At 33.3% G+C, this 19,696-nt stretch overlaps 1 protein-coding gene across 2 annotated transcripts in view; it reads right to left on the reverse strand.

Annotated features, from left to right (window-relative positions):
• Positions 1 to 3,831: 3,831 nt before the first annotated feature.
• The window catches only part of ABCB7 (ATP binding cassette subfamily B member 7), a 105,372-nt gene continuing 89,507 nt past the window's right edge, over positions 3,832 to 19,696 (reverse strand). For both annotated transcript variants that reach the window (XM_031671594.2, XM_006217160.4), the window contains 6 exons: positions 19,197 to 19,360; positions 18,915 to 19,044; positions 15,705 to 15,876; positions 12,868 to 12,971; positions 10,939 to 11,046; positions 3,832 to 4,143 (listed from right to left, as the gene is read on the reverse strand). In XM_031671594.2, coding sequence (XP_031527454.1) covers positions 3,928 to 4,143; positions 10,939 to 11,046; positions 12,868 to 12,971; positions 15,705 to 15,876; positions 18,915 to 19,044; positions 19,197 to 19,360 — 894 coding nt within the window. In that variant the 3' untranslated portion in view covers positions 3,832 to 3,927. The remainder of the gene's footprint in view (positions 4,144 to 10,938; positions 11,047 to 12,867; positions 12,972 to 15,704; positions 15,877 to 18,914; positions 19,045 to 19,196; positions 19,361 to 19,696) is intronic.

Genomic DNA, 19,696 nt, shown 5'->3' on the forward strand with positions numbered 1-19,696 from the left:
GACTGTTCTTTTAAAAAATAATTTTTACCAAGTAAGTTGTTGTTTTGCTGGGGAGAGGGTCTACTGAGTCCCTTACTTTACCATTCTGGATGTCTTACCCTTCAATATATTTTTGAACATAACTTCTCAGTGGAAATGTGGTTCAGCAAAAAGAAAAATGGATTGGGTGTTAGAACCCAGAATTTTTATCCCAACTTGACTATCAGCAAGTTCAGTGAATTCTGAAGTTCAGCTTCCTCATTTGTAGAATGAAGACACTGTATTAACTAAATTCCATCCAACTCTAAAATCCTATGATTTTATGAAAGAGAAATGGAATAGGTCGGAATAGGTCATCAATGAAAAAACATTCTACTGCAGCTGTGAGAACAGGAAATATACAAACAATTCACTGCCTTTTTCTAACCAAAAATGTTCCAACCTAGGTTTAATTAGAGAATGTACGTCATTTCCAACTCTACCTAGCTAATCAAAATGCTAATTTAATGCATGGTTTGCAGTCAAGACATTTTTCCACCCCAAAGATTTCCTTTCTAATCATTAGAACTGAGAAACTGGGGGCAACACGAAGTTGCCTTTCACTGATTGGTCATTAAAAACATAACAGCTTAATGTTAAGTGAAAGCACTATAATTTGCAACCATTTTACCTATACTATGTGCATTGCATAGTTACTTTTTCTCTGAGAGAATACCAAGTTTTTACCTTCTGCATAAGGCTGTAAGGCCATACTCCCAGAGTGTCTATTAAATTGCCTACACTTATGTGGAGTGTGTGACTAGCAAAATATCAATTCTCCCTATGCACTGCAGAAAAGAGTTGTTTCAATGGGACACCCATTTCTAGTCACAGAGACATAGTGTTTATTTAGTACTTATTAATCTGCACAGATTGTTTTAACAATAGAACTGTAGTAAAGGGCCTCCTTCGCTGAGTCATTTAGACTTTACTAATCAGTTTTAACCAGCTTATTTGACTTAATATTGTCATTTACCATACAGTTTACATTCAAAATCTATATACTCAAAGCAGGCAGAGAAGGGACCTTTCTATAATTTAAGAAAGCTGCCATTGCAAACATATTTAAATGCTTTCAACTACTAATCCACAATGAAATATCCTATGATAAAGCTACAAAGTAAGAGAGTTGTGAACATACTCTGGCAAAAGTTGCTACTGACACATCCAGCAATTAGGAAGGGTAGCGTGTGCAAAGTGATCCAGAAATAAGGAATCATAATCTTTAAATAACTTGCCTCTAAAGCAAAACATTTTTAACTAGCCATCTTCACAAACTGTGCTTTGTCAACGTCTAAGGGAAAAGGTAAAATATTTATCTCAAGGTATAGGAAAGGTGCAAATCTCTGAAGAGGAAAAATAATTTTTTTGCACATTTTGCAACTCAAAACTGCATATTTGAGTTTACCCAAATGCTAAGGCCTCTTTCTGATTCTCATAAGTGACCCTCAGAATTGAGCTGTTCAAAAATTTCCAAATGAGCCCATCTGCTCACCAAGATATTTCTATAATAAAAACCTTCAGGAAGGCATCTGGCCCAGTTTTTATGATCCCAAATTACCTTGGTTTCAATTTAATTTTTGTAAATTGGGATTCCCTTAGAAAGAAAGCAAAATTTTCAATCTTAAAAATAAAGGGACATTAAGAAACAAAACTCTTATCACCTTGCTCCATTTTCAGAGCCCATATTCCAAAACTGTAGCTTATTCATTCCAAGATGTTAAAAAAATGTTGCAACACTGATTTAGAAACTTATAAATTTTATACCTTTGTGTGAGTATGTAGTATTGCAATGTAAAATTAGTATATTATAATAAATGCCCCTTTTCTTGACATTTCCTCTGAGTGAATCAACCTAGGAAGCTTTCCTTTCATTTTAATTTGTCTATTATGTCACCGTATAGAATCACCTTATTAAGATGGAGTTGAGAATATTTAAGAGTTAGTTACAGTCCTTACAATAAGTGTGTTTTTTAAGTAATTTAAGTTTTTATTAGCTGAAACTACTGGTTAATGACCACAATGACCCAATGGTCCAGAGACCACCTCCAGTCATATGAATAGATATAGCTTCAAATCTTAGTAGGGAAATTTTCCCCACCCTAAAAACATTCCTATCCTTCTTTGACTAAATGTTTCCCATATCACAGAATCCTTTACTTTGATTACCACTATTCACATTCAGAATGAATATTACTAGTGATTACTTTGATCTTAACTGCTTGATTATGCAACTAAGCTAAATCTTCTCCGTCCACAATACTGGAAATGTATAGAAGGAATTAATAGAAGCAACATTTCTATCTCACCAAACCACATTTCTAATAATACAGCTGAGTTACTCAAAGGAGGGGGGTTTTTTCCCCCTCAGAACAGCAATATCTACGGCTTCAGAGGAAGAAATGTCCATTTCTTCCGATTTTGCAGTTGATTATCCATCTCAGTGTTAACTCCAACTCAAAAAGGAAGAGGCATCACTTATTCTGGTGTCATGGACTAACCATAAAATACTGGCTTCAAGCTACTTATCAAATCACCTTTATATAACAAAACTGGACACCTGAGTTAGGTAAGTTTAGATATCCACCTACTAATGACAATACAAAACAGAAAAAAGTTAGTCTCACCTATACCAAAGTATCATTTAAAACGCATTAAAATCATAGACCAACAAAATAAATACTTTAAGACCTTTCCTGAGAAATAAAAATTCATTATATACAGTTATGTGGCTGTTCATGAGATACACAAGTTTTTCAAGTTGAAAGATTATTACCAAATTAAAGCAAATTTAAGTTGGAAAAGGAGAGGAGCTTTCTAAGTGAATATATACCAACATTTTATTAATTATTTCTAGCAGGTAAAATGTGATTATTTTGTTTGGGCCCCTCGTTATTTCAAGCTTAAAAGAACTCATTAAACTACTGAAAAAGGAAGGGAAGACCTTCTAATAAAGTAATTCTGAAGTGTCAACACAGATTATAGAGTCCTGACCACCTAAATATATATGTAATCATCTATTTGCTTAAACGTCATTAATAATTTTAAGTAGATGTTGCTTTATACACATGTATGAGTGTGTGCAGACACATGCATGCATGCACACATCACTTTTGGTTGTTCCTTTGTATAACTTCAGATAGCTAAAGAAATGCATTTAAGATGGAAATAGAAAAGGCAATTAACTTTCTAAGTTTTTTAGATCACTCCCAGTATGGTAACTCTCAAATTACATCAGGGTTTGTGAGTCTTTAAAGAGAAATGTATAAATTTTGGTCCAAAACAAAAGCAAGACTTCATTTGGTGGAAAAATAGAATTCCCACCACTAGATGATAGTTATAATGCTGGTTAATGATGAAGAACATTCTACATACGAACATGAGACTCAAGGTTTTTCTTCATAAAGTGTAACAGTGGCAAATAATTTTTTAAATGTATGTATAGATATCTATCATGGAAGTATTTAAATGAAGGACAGGAAGGAGAAACTGAATCTATACTGTCTTCTTTTTTTTAAAGAAACAAACACTTTCTATCTAAATTGTCAGCATAAAGGAGGTTTGAAAAACTACAAAAACTTGGAAACCAATCTGATTCATCTGATTATGGATATCAAATGGCTCTCAGCCCACAAAAATGGAAATGGGGTAAAGTCAAATAGTAACAAAAATTATGCTTTGATCACAAATAAGGCAGTAACAAGAAAATAATTTGGGGATTAAATACAGGTACTACATTAAATAGATTGTGAAAGATGTAAAACACAATTCCCCTTTGAAATAAATCTTACCTAAAAGAAGTATTATAGAAAGTGGGAATGTATGATTTTTTTTAATAAAACAATTCTGCTTCAGTGCAAATGTGTAGTCAAGGAAAAAAAAGAAAGAAAAGAAAATGTTTCATGTCACTTAGCAGGAACAGTTTCCACAGCCTTTTACACTGTTGATAATTTCTTCTTGTAGTTTCTTCCTTTCCTCCTCTTTGGACACATTTTCTTTCTTTGCATCCCATTTGGGGTTATCATGGTTCTGCACACGGCTGCTCTGTGTATGCCACATTTCTGAATAGATACTGCCAGGGTTAGCAAGCAAACCCTGGTGGGTACCACGTTCAGCTACCTTACCCTAATAAGCAAAAACAAAGAGAAACAGAGAGAAAGTCATATAACTAGCATAATAACTGACAATACATAATACTTCCTAAGCAAGGGATTTAGAAGGATTTGCATTCATTAAAATACCTCTCCCAATTCCTCATCATAGCATAAATGGGGAAAAAATTGAGATAGGATTGCTTTCTTCACTGTTGAGCTATCAGTCCAGTGAGCAAACAAAAAGCTATGAAAATTTCACATACCATAAACCATTTCACTTAAAGGAAATAAAATTTGAATGTTTTATTTTTCATTTTGAAGAGCAGAAAAGTCAGGTAAAGATTTTCTAAAGGTGATATTTTCTGTAATCAGTAAATATTTAAATCAAAAGCACTGTTATTTATATAGAGATTTAAAGGATTTAAAAATAATATCCCAAAATCCTTACCTGTACTTTGAAATAAAAAAGATTTCTCCATGAAAAGTTTACTTCTTCCAGCAGCTATTTTTGTTAACAATCACTATTAAACTTAACATTGCATAAATTTTGTATCAATTCCAAAACTCTTACCCACAATTAGTCACTTGATGGCTACTGTTAAACATGTTGGGAGACAAAAGGAATTCTGTCACTTTTACTGGTATTCCTGGTGATAGCATCTTTACAAATATACCCTTAAGCAAAATAACTGATATTTGTCTGTGCCCACTTCAGAGTGGTTAATTTAAGTCTCCTCTTGATTGCTGGCTAGGCAGGCTAAGAACTACTTTGCTCAGCTATTTGGATTCCTCTGGATCCTGCACGTAGCCCTCAACCTTGGTGTGTGTGGACCACTTCACTGGCACAAAAGTCCCCATGATTACATATTTTATACTTTTCTATTTACCACTGTAAAAAAACAAACAAAATAAAATTCTGAATGCACAGACATAGAAAACTAACTTATGGTTACCAAAGGGCAGAAGGAGTAGGGAGGGACAAATTAGGAGTATGGTATTAGCATATACAAACTACTATACGTAAAATAGATAAAAAGGGTTTACTCTATAGCACAAGGAATTATACTCAATATCTTGTAATAACCTATAATGGAATATAATCTGAAAAAGTGAATCATATGCTGTACACCTGAAACTAACACAGTACTATAAATCAACTATATTTCAATTTAAAAAATCCTCAATGAAAATCACACCAAAAAGTATTAGAAAGAATGTAATTATTTTTGTAGAAAAACCAATTAAATAAATCACAAAAGAGTTATCCTGCAATAAAAATGTATAAAATGTAATTTAAATTATTTTTATTTATATCAAAGCATAAATATATATAGCTTAAAAAGCTAGGTAATAACTACAAAGCTTGTAACAAAAAAATAGTCTTTTGTCTCCTGCTTCTCCACCCTTGCATAGCTCCTTCTTATCTCCAAATTCATAGTTACTTCTTCTGGTATTTACACACAGATATATATATTACTGAGATTCAGCACTCTTATACTATTCCACATTCCCACTGTCTCATTCTTCACTTTCCTAGTAACATTGGTTATATCACAAATGTTTTTAAGTTAATATACAATGTTTACTTTATCATTACTATGTAAGTGTTACCTGTTGAGCCAAGTAGGTACTAGAATTTTATATATATTTTCTCATAATTTTCCTGGACTTAATAACTGTCTTTCCATTTGCTTAGTTTTCTATGTCACTATTGGTAATTCTCTCTAAACTTTATTCCAGAATTATAAAGCCTGTCTGAATAGTATTTTTCTCATAATCAACTAGATCAGGTAATCTGTTATTTAGTTTTCCCTATGCGAGAGATATTCCACTCACAGCCTTTAGGTTCTTTTCTTTATCCTCAATTCTAAAATTTTATGATAATCTGCTTGGTGGTACTTTCTTTTTTCCCCTTTCCATTCATTGTGGTGGGTACTTGGTAGGCCTTTTCAATCTGGAAACTCATGCTCTGAAGTTCTGGACATTTGGCAGATATTATTCTCTGGTAATTTCCTTCCCTTTTTCCTATCCTCTCTTTCTAGAACAACCAGAAGTTGGATGTTGGACCTCTTAGACTAATTCTCTCATTTTCTTATCTTTATTTTATTTTTGTTCTACTCTTTGGAGATTTCCTTGACTTTACTTCAGCAATGACATTTTTCATTTGCAAAATCTCTTGTTCTACTGTATAGCACAGGGAAATTTTACACAAAACGTTATGGTAACTAACAGAGAAAAAAATGTGACAATGAGTGTGTATATGTCCATGTATGACTGAAAAATTGTGCTGAACACTAGAATTTGACACAACATTGTAAAATGATTATAAATCAATAAAAAATGTTAAAAAAATCTCTTGTTCTCTGGTTGGTCCTTTATTTCAGCCCCCATTTTACTGGCTTTTTTTTTTTTTTTAAATAGAGGAACTGGGGATTGAAACCAGGACCTCATGCATGCTAAGTATGTGCTTTACTACTGAGCTATTTCCCTCCCCTTACCACCTTCATTTTAAATTTGAAATGTTGCACGAATGGTAACAATGAACACCTATATACACTCCTCCTAGGTTAGCAACTGTTATTAATTTTTCCACATTTGCTTTCTCTCACTTCATCCTATCTCTAAATTCACATTACTTTCTGCTAAATCATTTAAGAATGAGTTGCAGACATCATTCATTTCATCCCTACATATTTCATTAGCATGTATTCCTGAAAACAAGGACATTCTCCCACATGACTAGAATACAACTATATCATACCCAAGAAAAGTATCTAATATATAGTCCATATTCATATTTCACTAACTATCCCAATAATATCCTTTATATATATGTATTTTTTCCCATTCAGGATCAATCAGGATCAACACACTAAATTTATAACTTTCCTAATCTGTATGAGTTTGTGTGACACTGACATTTCTATAATGTCCAGGCTTGCTTTTTAAAGAATGCCTTTCAAGTTGTTTTTGTCTAGTTGTTCCTGATAATTAGATACAGGCTAAACATTTTTGGTAGAAATACAATATAGATGATGTTTCGTCAGTGCATCATATTAGGAGGAACATATCAGTTCTGCTCCACAATTAATGATACTAAGTTTGATCACTTGGTTAACAGTAATGTCTACCAAATTTCTCTATTTTAAAGGTACTTTTTCTCTTTGCAATGAATAAGTAATCTATGGGCTATCCTTTCAAATTATTCCCTAATAGTTTTTCACCATATGGTTTTAGCAACTAATGATGATCCTTATCTGAATCAATTATTACAATGGTGGTTGCAAAATATGACTTTCTAAATTTGTCATTCATTCTACATGTGTTAGTTGGCACTCTTTTTTATTGAGTTATAATTAACATACAATATTATATTAGTTTCAGGTATACAATGCAGTGATTCATTATTTTTATGCATTATGAAATGATTACTTCAATAAGACCAATTATCACCCATCGTCATACAAAGGTGTTGTTATTATTGACTATATTCCCTTTGTGTACATTACATCCCTGTGACTTAGTTTGTATCTTTTAATACTCTTCACCTATTTCATCCATCCTCCCCACCCTCTCCCCTCTGGCAACCACCAGTTTGTTCTCTGTACCTCTGAGTATGTTTCTGTTTTGTTTTGTTTGTTCATTTGTTCTTTTTTTTAGATTCCATATATAAATAAAATCATATGGCATTTTTCTCTGTCTGACTTATTTCACTTAGCATAAGGTGTATCTCCATGTTGCTGTAAATGGTAAGATTTCATTCTTAAAGAAGAGCTTTCCCTTTCTCCATGATACTTTAAAAAAAGTACCATTATGGAATTATACATTAGTTTTTTATTCAATGTGTTGTAATTCATTAGTAATGTTATTCTTTTAGATGTTCAAATTATCCCACATTTGGCCAGTGGGAAATCATTCAAAATGGCTCCTGTGTCCTGGTGATATGTCTTCATTAACTTTCCTGCTCCAGATATGGAGTCAATCATTCTCCAAGAAGTCTTAGTTACTTTTAGTAAGGGACAATATTTAGTGTCCAAGATCTCATTGCTACTGGGATTTCATATGCTTTTTTTTTTCACTGAACAGAGTTAGGAACTCTTTCTTTTTCATCATGAACTCATATTGATAATTCTGTTCCAATATAACATTACAAGGTTCCTCTTCTTCTCTTATTCCATATTTGTATCTTTCTTCTCCCAAGTAAGACCACTATTTCTCAAAAACATCTATATATTTACTCATATGCTCAGTCTTATAATATACACAAAATAGTTTCAAAACAGCTACTCCCATGCTATTACCAACAACAAACTTACGAAGTTCAAATTTTCTTTTAGTTATTTTTATCCTTATAATCTATTCCACCAAGGGTAAATAATCAGAGAAATGTGTTCAAAGGTTACTTGGGTTAATTCCATTTTTATTCTGCACTGTTATGTTATCGATTTGTTATGCAGTTGGCTTAACTTTTTTCTGTTTGTATTCAATTTCTGTTTTCCCCCATCCTTGTTGATTTTAAATTTTTTGAATATATAAAAACAGTAGCATGGTTCAAAAGTAAAAATAATACAAAAAAGTATAATCAGGAAAGTCTTATTTCCTCCCCTATGTCCTCGGCCCCTTTTTATCCCCATCCTGTAGGTAACCAATGCCTTTAGTTTCTGGTTTATCCTCTCAGTTTCTTTTTGCAGAAATAAGTAAATATATGTATGTTCCCCCCCCGGCCATACTCCTTGCAAAAGGTAGCATACTATTTATTCTTTTGCATCTTTCTTTCTTTCACTTAACAACATCATAGAACTCATGCCATGTAAGTCTTCTTTATTTTTTTAACAGTATTTTTCCTTATTATAGAAATGCTTTATTTTCCAAGACCTCTGATGATACTAATTTTTAAGTTTTGTTTTGCTCTCTACATTGTCTACAGTTTTTATTGTTTTTTCCTGCCTGTTTTAGAAGTCTTCCTTTATTATCCACTGACACTTAAGAATACAGTATTAAAAAGCTGACTGGAAGCTCTATGTGCATGGGAGTAGGGGTCTCAACTGTTGGATTTCATTATAGGATGATCACATGGGTGCCTGGTTATTTTATTGGAGCCACCAAATATGAATACCTTTTTTTATTATACAAATATCTTTTTTAATGCAGCTACTTTTGTTTCTCCAGAGAAGAATCCTCTATCTGCTGATAAGGGAAGGATTGGTAACAGGAGAAATAATTGGTTGGCAAGGTTCTTAGGGCCAGGGGCGAGAGAGGGTCTGTAATCTTATCCTTTAGTATGTTTTGATTTCCAGTTAATCTCACTCCTCTTTGTTAATGTGTCTGGTAATTTTCTTGTGTCCAGAGCCTGTCTGATTCAATTTTCTGACATGCAAACCTCCAATCTCTTGCCAAGACTGGGAAGGGGCAATTACCAGGTTGCAGCAGGTGAGGAAGGGCCTTGGGAACTCTATTTCTTATGTAGACTTAATATTAATACTACAAGGGACTGGTGACAGAACACATGAGGCTATATTAGTTTCACTAGAAAATAAAAATCTCTAATCTTCATAATCAAGAAATTACAGAACCAACAAATTATAAACATAAAGAGATTTTAGATACAAATGATATGATCAATCCAAACCCCAAGTGACAATATTAAGATATAACTATATGGATACGGTGAACCTCCTGGCATGAGGCAGGTAAGCACATGCCTGTTAAAGTACTTTAACACTTTATAAGAAAAGGCTATATGTACAATTGGAAAGTTCAGTAAAAAGTACAAAAGAGCAGGTTTTATTTCAGATTCTTGAACAGCAACGAGATAACAAAATATATTTACAAAATTTCCCATTTAAGACATTCTGGAACAGTTATACTGAAAAAATCTGTTTTTTTAATGAATGTTAGCATTTATTAACAAACCAACAAAAAGACCTAGGGCCTCAAGTGCATAGGTAATGTATAAAGGAAATAAAATATATACTACAGAGCTGAACATCCTATGAAAAATTTTAGTGGCATTAAGAATTCTATCTCAATATAGAGAGTATAAGAGAATGCTTCTTCTCTATTAACTCCCAGTACTAAGGCTTTCAAAAGGATAAAGAAGTGAAGGTTTATTTATTAGAAGGGAAAAATAATCATAGAAAAGGCTGAATGGGAGGTGAAAAACTAAACACTGTTAGAAAAAATCAAATACTAAGCGGGTGGGGATATGATATCCTTACAGAGAGGGGAAAAGAAAAACTATTACAATTTTCAAATTTACCAATCACAACAGTGGCACTCTGATATGTTCAGAACATTTAGATAGTACATTCTTAAAGTAATTTCCTCAGAAGAAATAAAGTAGGTTGCCCTTTTCCTTACTTTCCTCATGAGGAAAAAGATCAAATAAAAATAGCCATGTTTGACAATGACCACTTCATTTTATGGTAATTTTCCTTTAGGCATCAATGGTATGTGTAGGTATTAGAAAAATTTAAATATAAAATATGGCAAAGACACTGAGCAAAGATTCTGTACAGAGCAAAAATGAATGCAGAAAAATTATTTTATATACATACTCTTTAAAACTGTTTCTATCATATGAAGTATTTAATGTTTTCCTCATCTAACTTTGCTTTTAAAACTTTAATAATGAAGAGTGAGTTAATACAGTTTATTCATTTTTGAAAGTGGCATGTATTATTTCTTATCAAAAGGAGGTAAAAGCGGAATCCTAGCAGGATTCAATCTTATTCAAAGAACACAAATTCTGTTTATTTAAGTTGCTTGTGTTTGTAACAATTTCTAATGTTATTCAATTACTAAACTTTAACATTAAATCTCTTACCTGGTCCAAGACAATGATTTCATCTGCATCAACCACTGTTGACAATCTGTGTGCAATGAAAATAGAAGTTCTGTGCTTGACTGCATCCCTCATGGCACCAAGAATAGTCTGCAAGTTTGACAACAATAGTAGGAAGGAAAAAAATATCTATCTATTAGGTAAATGTAAATTAAAATAATCATACATTTCTGAAAAGAATAAATAAAATGCCAGTTAATTTTATATTATATAAATTTTATACCACTACCAAATATTTTACCTAATCTAATAATTACAAAGAAGAGAAGAAAATCAGTCAAAAAGGGAAGGGAAATATGACCACATTATCATGGAAAAAAATAGCTTTAAGATAGGCAACATTTCTTCAAATTACAAAGTTTGGGAGAAGATGGATATTTTCTATACCTAAAAGCAAACAAATAAATACCGATGATGAATCCACTGATATCAAGAGCATTGCCAGATACGAAGTTTACCTGGCCAATGAAAGCAAAAATAAAATGAGGAGGGACTCAAGTGATAGGATGCAGAAAATTTAAAAAAATCAAGAAAAGACAGGAGATGCAAAGGGTACAGGAGCATTTGCTTTTCCTTAGTTCAAACTCAGAGGACAGGAACGGCAACAAAGACAACTAACTGTGCATGTTTAACTTGAGGAAACTTCTTTTTCAAAAGCATTCTGACTTTTTAAGGCATTCTAGAAAATACATTTTTGTTTACTGCCTGTAAAATGTAAGAGAGTTGTATATATATTCAGCTATACTTGGAAACCTTAGTCTAAGTACAGCTAGCTAGATGGAAATAGCAGCGTGGGGGATGGGGATATACCTAATGGCTTCCGACAGTTATTTCTAAACATTGTATTTATTAAAGGAATAAAATTATCAGGAATAGGTGGTTACCCAGGAAAAGAAGACTGTTTATTTTCTAGGGCAGACTGAAAATCAAGTGCAGGGCCAATTCTAAGAAAAACTGTGATGTTTGTGGGGACTCTTCTTCCTTACTCTCAAGAACTTAAACTGACATTCTACTGATGCTCTGAACCTTTTAAAATGGTCCATTAAAACCTACTAAATCTTCTGGTAACTCATTCCCTTGGGAGGGGGTGTTTCTTTGCTGGCAATGAATGGGTTATGCTCTGTGAGATAATAAAGATATGTGACTCAAATAATGACTGCTGTTAGGACTTTTAGTTTGTCATAAATGTGGATGACGCATCTTTGGGTATAAAGTTCTTGTAAGCAGATTCCTATTCTGCCTACAAATGGAGTCTGGTGCAGCTTAAGGCTCCCTTTAAATATAAAAAATTCTCATGCTAAACAATTCACTTAGAAATTAAACTATTTCAAACACATGGCAGATCAAACAGTATGCCCTGAAACTTAACTCTGTATGCAAATATATGTCATACCTGCTGTATATCAAAATTAGGCCTATCTTTCAATAATAGGTTTTTACTATATATTCAAGTAAAATATAGGTGAATGGAGGCAACTGACAACACCAACCGATCTTTAGTTCTACATTAAGGGGATTTGTTCATGAAGTTATGATTGCTATTAAGACTTTGGTATTTAATACCAAGATGTTATGAAGTCTAATGTAGTTGCTGGGTAGTACCACAACATCACTGTCATGACATCTTAGTGCTACAATACTTGTGAAATGAATATAAATTGATACCAGCACTGCAGGCTGTGTGTGCCTGATCTGCACCTTAGTGAGTTGCTCCATGATAAGGGAAAGGTTTTCTGATGTGCACACAAACATTTACATGATCTGTTTCAGTAAGTGTTAAGTGGTAAAAGCAGAAAGACTAAAACCTTCTTCTTTTGTCAACAGATGAGGTGAATATAGTCATTTTACTGACACTTCCAAAGAAAAAAGTTAAGCAATGTTGAAGAGTTTTATGTTTTCATCATTATTTACCTCTTCAGTAATTGAATCTAATGATGAAGTGGCTTCATCATAGAGAATGACTGGGGGGTCTTTCAAAATGGCTCTTGCGATTGCTACTCTTTGCTTTTCTCCTCCTGGTAAAGAAAATTTTCAGTTTAAGAAAGCATAACATAAATACATAATTTATGTTTCTAGTATTTCCACTGATTATAAACCAAGTAATACTTTCAACGTTTACCTTTACTCCTGATTCCTGTTCATTTTACTCCGTTATAAGTCTTAAGTTCATATATGATATCCTTTGACAAACCATACTCCCTAGAACATAAATGTAATTCTGGATTCTGACTTCATGGCAGGCAAAAAGAATGAGGAGGGGAGGTAACAATTTTGATTCCACATTTATTCTCCTCACCAGAAATATGCTCATTACATATGTTACTTTACATGTACTTTATATTACTTCCCAATGAGCAGCAACCTCAGATAAAAAAATTTTCAGTATTAGAGAATCAACAAAGCCAAAAACAAATTCAACATCTAAAGCCTGAAAACTTGAAGACATTAAACTATGAATATCTAAATTTATCTCTTAACATAAAAAGTAACATTCAGCCAGTATTCGCAAAGATTTGTTTTTCTTGACATAAGCTATTATTTTCACAGCACTCTTCAAAGTTAAGGCTATATACAGGAACCTCTTATTTCACCTTAGTTATTTGCTATGGGTCTTTGGCATAGCAAAATTTTAAAACAGAGAGGAAACAGAGACCCACAAAGGTTAACTGATTTGCTCAAGGTCACAGAGCAAGTTCCAGAGGAATCTGGAGTAGACCTGACTAATGCCCAGTTCAATGCTCTTCCTTTCACAATGTACAAGCCCACAATTATTCCTAAATATACTCTAGAGAACATAAAGCAATCTTTCTTCACCAGGACTCTTGCAGGTCTAAGGTCATCAATCTTACATAAAACTATGGTTGGAAGTACCGAAGATGGTGTTTTGCTGAATATGTCCCTTTTGGCATCTTTTCTTGTCTGTTATCCATTAATTTATCAATGTCCGAAAAAATCTGTATTTTTCAGCATCAGTAACCTCTTCAGGCAACAATCTCTACCTGTTGATTATCTGGTACACCAAGTATTATTTCATTTATATCTGCTCTGCAATTATTACCTTCAACCTGTCAGGGGGGCTCCTTATGTCTAATATTAGTGAATGAGTTTATATGCATACTATCCACACTCTTCCTCATTTCATAAATTCAAATTTCTCCTATCAAGGCAGGCACTGTGCTAGAAATATCTGCTTACCTACCTAGCAATGCAGGAGCAGAAAGCTCTAAAAGAAGTGTATACTCAGAGGGAGAACCAGTTTTCACATGTTTCCCAAATTTCTAGTGGAAACCAATCCAGTTTCAATTCTATTCAATAGAATTTTAGAACTTGGAGAAGAAACATTTGCTTGTTCTCTACTGAAATTATTAGCATAGAAGCTAAATTATACATTGCTGGTCTTAAGAGGTCTGGTTGAAAGGAAACAGGTATCAGGTAAGAATAAATTTTCCTTAACCACTCCTACCTTCAAAGGCATACAGAGAGGAAAATAACAATTGGAAAATGGGATGCAGCATAGCTATCTGAAGCAAAATCATGTTTTGAGAGGTCTTATCTATATTATGTGACCAATAGAGAAACTCTAGAATTAGCCAAATGGATAAATAATCTGAGGTGTGGACTAGTTAGTTGGAAACTACTCCTGTGAAGAGCAATGGTAAAGTATAAAGGTGGACTGGAATGATGCAGGCATTTTATACTACCAGGTAATGACCAAACAGCTACCACAAACCAACTTAATTTGAAAATAATCTTTGCTTAACGTTTTCTAAGCCTAGATCAAAACTTTCTAATAGACAGAAAATTCCTAGAGAGGAGGTCCCTTTATGCTTCATCTTTTTTAACTCTCAAATCATTTAACATAGTAGCCTGCACACAGTATGTACCTAAATCAATGCTGTGAATAAAGGAAGGCAGTTTGAAGAGAAACAGGGATTTACTAAAGTTCAATCAGAGTAATCTTCATTCTCTTTTTCTTTACCCCCATACCTAATCTATAGATTTCCTCCCCAAACTAAATCAGAATGAAGAGTAAATGAAAAGGATGCAGTATGTTTATATGAGTTACATTAATACTTTCAGGCATCAGATATCTTTATACTTTTGGAATTCAAATCATTTGGGGCAAACAAACATTTTTATGGATCATCTAAAAATTCACTCATTTTAGGATAATTCATTATTAAACCTAGGAATTTCATAATTAAACACTCAAATTAAAATGTACAAACTCTAAAATTTACTTGGCCACTGAACCAACAAGGACATGAAAATGAAGTTGGCTGTAAGGAAAGTACAGCAGTTAGGTATATCAATTGTAAGGAGGTCTAAATTATTGAAAACATCCCATAATGATCTAGGAAATTATGAGAAGATACACTATTTACTAGAAAATTCTCCCTACTCTTACTACTTTGCCATGTGAATAATAATCTTGGCTTTCCTTTAATAGTAAGATTATGGCTGATAAATTAACACTGATCTGAGCATGTATCAGTAACTTACTATTAAGTACTTACAGTGTTTGCAGCTACAACTGAAAAAAAGAGACTTGCATGATTTGAGAACAGTTACTTCTAGGCACGTCAAATTATTTACACTGATGGACAGGAGACCGGGGACTTTGTCTAAAGTGACTGAATGAGCACTAGGTTTGTACTCTGTCTTTACACCTTCTACAAAATGGCTCTGACAAATAAAAGTTTGAAGGAAGTATGTAAGCGGGGGTCAGGTCTAAAATCTTTGATTACCTGAAAGCTTGAGTCCTCGTTCCCCTACTTGGGTGTCATATCCATATGGCATTCGAAGAATTGCATCATGGAGTCCAGCTAATCTTGCCACTGCATATACTTCCTCGGGTGAAGCATTGATGTTTCCATATAAGAGGTTGTAGTAAATGGTATTATGGAAGAGGACAGCATCCTGGAGCAGATTTATATATAAACACATACATATATATGTTCATTATAAAAAAAATTCAAACAATAGTAAAGACATAGAGGCACAAAGAGTAAAACGTGATTTTACCCTTTCATCACCCCCTCATGCCTATAATCCTATTTCCCTCCCCAGAGTTAATCACCATGACAACTTGTTGTGTATCATTCCAGACTTTTTCTGATGCATTTAAATGCCTAAATATACACTTTTCACCTCCAACACAAGTGGGGCCATACTATTATTCACAAATTGCTGTTTTCACTTAATATATCTTGGTGACTATTCATGTCAATAACAAAAACCTATCCCATTCTTTTTAACAGTTGTATGATACCAAGAATTTATCATATTTATCTTATCCATTCCTCTATTGATGGATATTAATATAGTTTCCAAATTTTTGCTACTATAAATAATGTTGAAGTAAAATATCATTGTATATTATGATTTTGTACACCCATGTATTTCTGTAAGGATTCCAGAAGCAGACTGATGAGTTAAAAGGTAAGCATCCATTTATCCTTTGATAGTATTGCCCAACTGTCTTCCAGAAATGCTCAAATAGCATACACACCAATCAATTGTGTAGGAAAGTGGCAGGTCCTCATATCTTCAACAACCCTGGATATTAATAAGTGTTAGTTGTTGCTACTTTTAAGGGTAAGATGTGCTCTTTCTTTAAATCAGCATCTCCCTAATTAAGAATAAAGCTGAATATGTTTTCATATGTTTCTCAGCAGCTTTTAAATTGGACTTAAAACATAGAAAACAAAGAATTTATGTACTATAGGTTTTTCTGGAGAAAGTTCACTACAAGTATTCATTTGATATTTCAACTTATTCTGACATGACACATTAAAGCTTATTGACTTAAAGTGAGCACCCATCTCACACTTTTCTTTCAGTCTCCAATGGTTGAAAGGCAACAGTTAGTAAGATGACATAAAATGACTCTTAGCTCACGTTAACCAGGATACTCAATTAAGATCTCCTTTAACATCATAATCAGCCCCAGAATTTCAGATATTATTTCAAAGAATATTTTAATAATTTTTATACCTACTACTAATATAAAATTTTCTTGTATTGAGATAGTACTTAAACCAGATGAGCTTAAACTTCTACAAAGAGAAAATACTTATTTTAAAATATTTTATATTTAGAAAAAAGTTAAGCAAATGTCAACTAGAAATTTTGAAAATACAAATATAAGATAAAATAAAAATTAATAATCAATAATCCCACCATTCAGCAATAACTATTAACATGTTGGTGTATTTTCTACAATCTTTTTTTCTCTTAACATGTATTCATTTAATATTATAAAATTGAGATGTTACATTTTGTTTGGTATCCTCTTTTTAAACAAACTTTGTATCTGAGTCTCTATCCATGACACTCAATATTCTTTACAAACATGGTATTTATAAATGACTGTATGATATTTTATCTTATGATAATTTAACCATCTACTTATCGTTGGACTTTATAGTTTCCAACTTCTGTTATTATAAATAATGCCATAATGAACAGCTTTGCATATAAAAATCTGTTTACGTCTCTGTTTATTTCCTTACTAAAACTTACTAGAAGCAGAATTACTGGAATAAAGGGTATAAATATTTTCCAGACTTTTGCTACCTATTGCCAATTTGCTCATCAGGAAAGCTATATATGTCTTCCAGCAAAATAGACTGGCCATTTTACACAGCTTTGCCCAAACTAGATACTATGTATTTTAGAATCTTTACCAATCTGATAGGTGAAAAATGGTATCCCTTTGTTGATTTAATTACCAAGACTTCTAATGAGGATGAGCCTCTTTTCTTTCATTTATTGACCATGTATACTTTTCCTTAGTGAAAGAGTATTTTATTTTTCAAAAGGATGAGGATAATTGTTATACAGTCCAAGAGAATAGCAGGAATCAAGTTATATGGATGAGGACACTAAGCCCTAAGTAGCCACAGCCCAGAATTCAGTTCACTTGATATATGGTTTAGGTCACTGCTTCTCAACATATAGTCTATAAATCATCTCTGTTCGAATCACACAGAAGGCACATTCAAAAATGCAGGTTTCTGGGGCTCACACGGCCCTCCTAAATCAGAACTAAGGTGTGTGAAAGAGAGTAGGAATTTCAATAATCGCCCTATGTGATTTCATACACATTAAATTTGGGATTCTCAGTGAAAGAAAGGACAGGGCAGAATGGTATGTGCTATATCACCTGGGGGACCTCTTACAAGCAACATATCACTGTCTGATCCTTTTCTTCAGTTCTTCCAGGGATTTGGTTCTGATTCTAGGCTGCAACTAATGCCCAGGTCTCTCTACTGGCTTTCAGCATACGAAAAACTCACATCCTACAAGGTTATCTCCTTATCTTCTCAGATCTTACTCTGAACTTATGCTTCTCCCTAACATTATTCAGCAAATACTTGTTAAATGCTCACTATGGGTCAGGCACTGTGCTTGGTACTAAGGGGACAGTGGTGAATAAGGTATACCAGCTTGAAGTTGGCAGTCAAACTGCCTTGTAATTTTTATAAATTTATTATGTCAAAAACTGTTCAAAATTAAAATAATAGTTTTCATTTACTGAACAATTATGTGATGGACATTGTACTTGGTGCTTTATACATATTATCTATAATTCATAATAATTCTGTCCTATATGAAAAATGGTATCCTTATCTTACAGGAGACTGAGGCCAAGACCATAGAACTTATAAAGGATGGAGCAGGGCTTAGAATACAGTTCTGTATGATTCCAGTCTGGACTCTTTCCTCTATATTATGCTATATTTCTATGGATTAAAAAAACCCTTTCCATCATGAAGATTTTACATTCAGGGTTTTTTTTTTTTGTCTTTTTGGTAACAGAATATGGCCTGTAGGGTCTAACACTTCCAACTTCATCAGCATATATTGACTCCATGGATTCAAATTATTCTCGTAAATGATCCACTAACCCAATAAATCTTCCCCCAAATAGGTTTTTTCTTTTTTGAAAATACCTGAGGTACCACTCCCACTGCCCTCCGAAGGCTTTCCAGGCTCACGTCTTGTATATTTTGACCAGCAAGGTAAATGTTACCCTTTTGAGGCTCATAGAAGCGAAACAACAGCCTCACTATTGTGCTTTTCCTGAAATTGGAGACAAGGAAAGGTTATATAGCTCCTACTGGCAATAGGGAACCCCAATTTTAAACCACAAGTAATCATTTTATTATGATAAAAAATATTACATTGGGAATCATCAATAAATGCAGAATTTTGTAAACAACTAAATTACCCACCCTGACCCACTACCTCCTACAATGGCCACTTTCTTTCCTGCAGGGACTTCAAAAGATATTCCACTAAGGACTTTTTGCCCCTCAATGTATTCAAAATGCACATTATCAAAAGCCACCGTAGCTGTTTGTGGTGTGATCTGAAGGGGAGATGCCATCACTTTGTCCTAGCAGGGAAGAGAAAAAAAAAAGCCACTTTACACACTGCCTAGAGTACATCATGCAAATAATTTTCTAATTCACAAAGAGAAAAAGGAAAATAATGAGGAAAGAGGAGGTTTATAAGTGGAGTTAGACCAGTACCAAGCATGCTTTTAAAGATTTCCTTTTCTTACTCCTCACTGGTGAGGGGAAAAATTCTGAATGCTTTGATTTCTGATCAATTTGTTTTAGTGGGTAAGAGAGATGGTGGACAGGGGAGAAAGGGAAGTTGAAAACGTGAGGAGAGGCAATCACATTTTATATCATTATTAGCAAAAGTAAATCAAGTGCAAGTACAAATA

This window comes from Vicugna pacos, chromosome X, assembly GCF_048564905.1.
Source record: "Vicugna pacos chromosome X, VicPac4, whole genome shotgun sequence".
NCBI classification, from domain to species: domain Eukaryota; kingdom Metazoa; phylum Chordata; class Mammalia; order Artiodactyla; family Camelidae; genus Vicugna; species Vicugna pacos.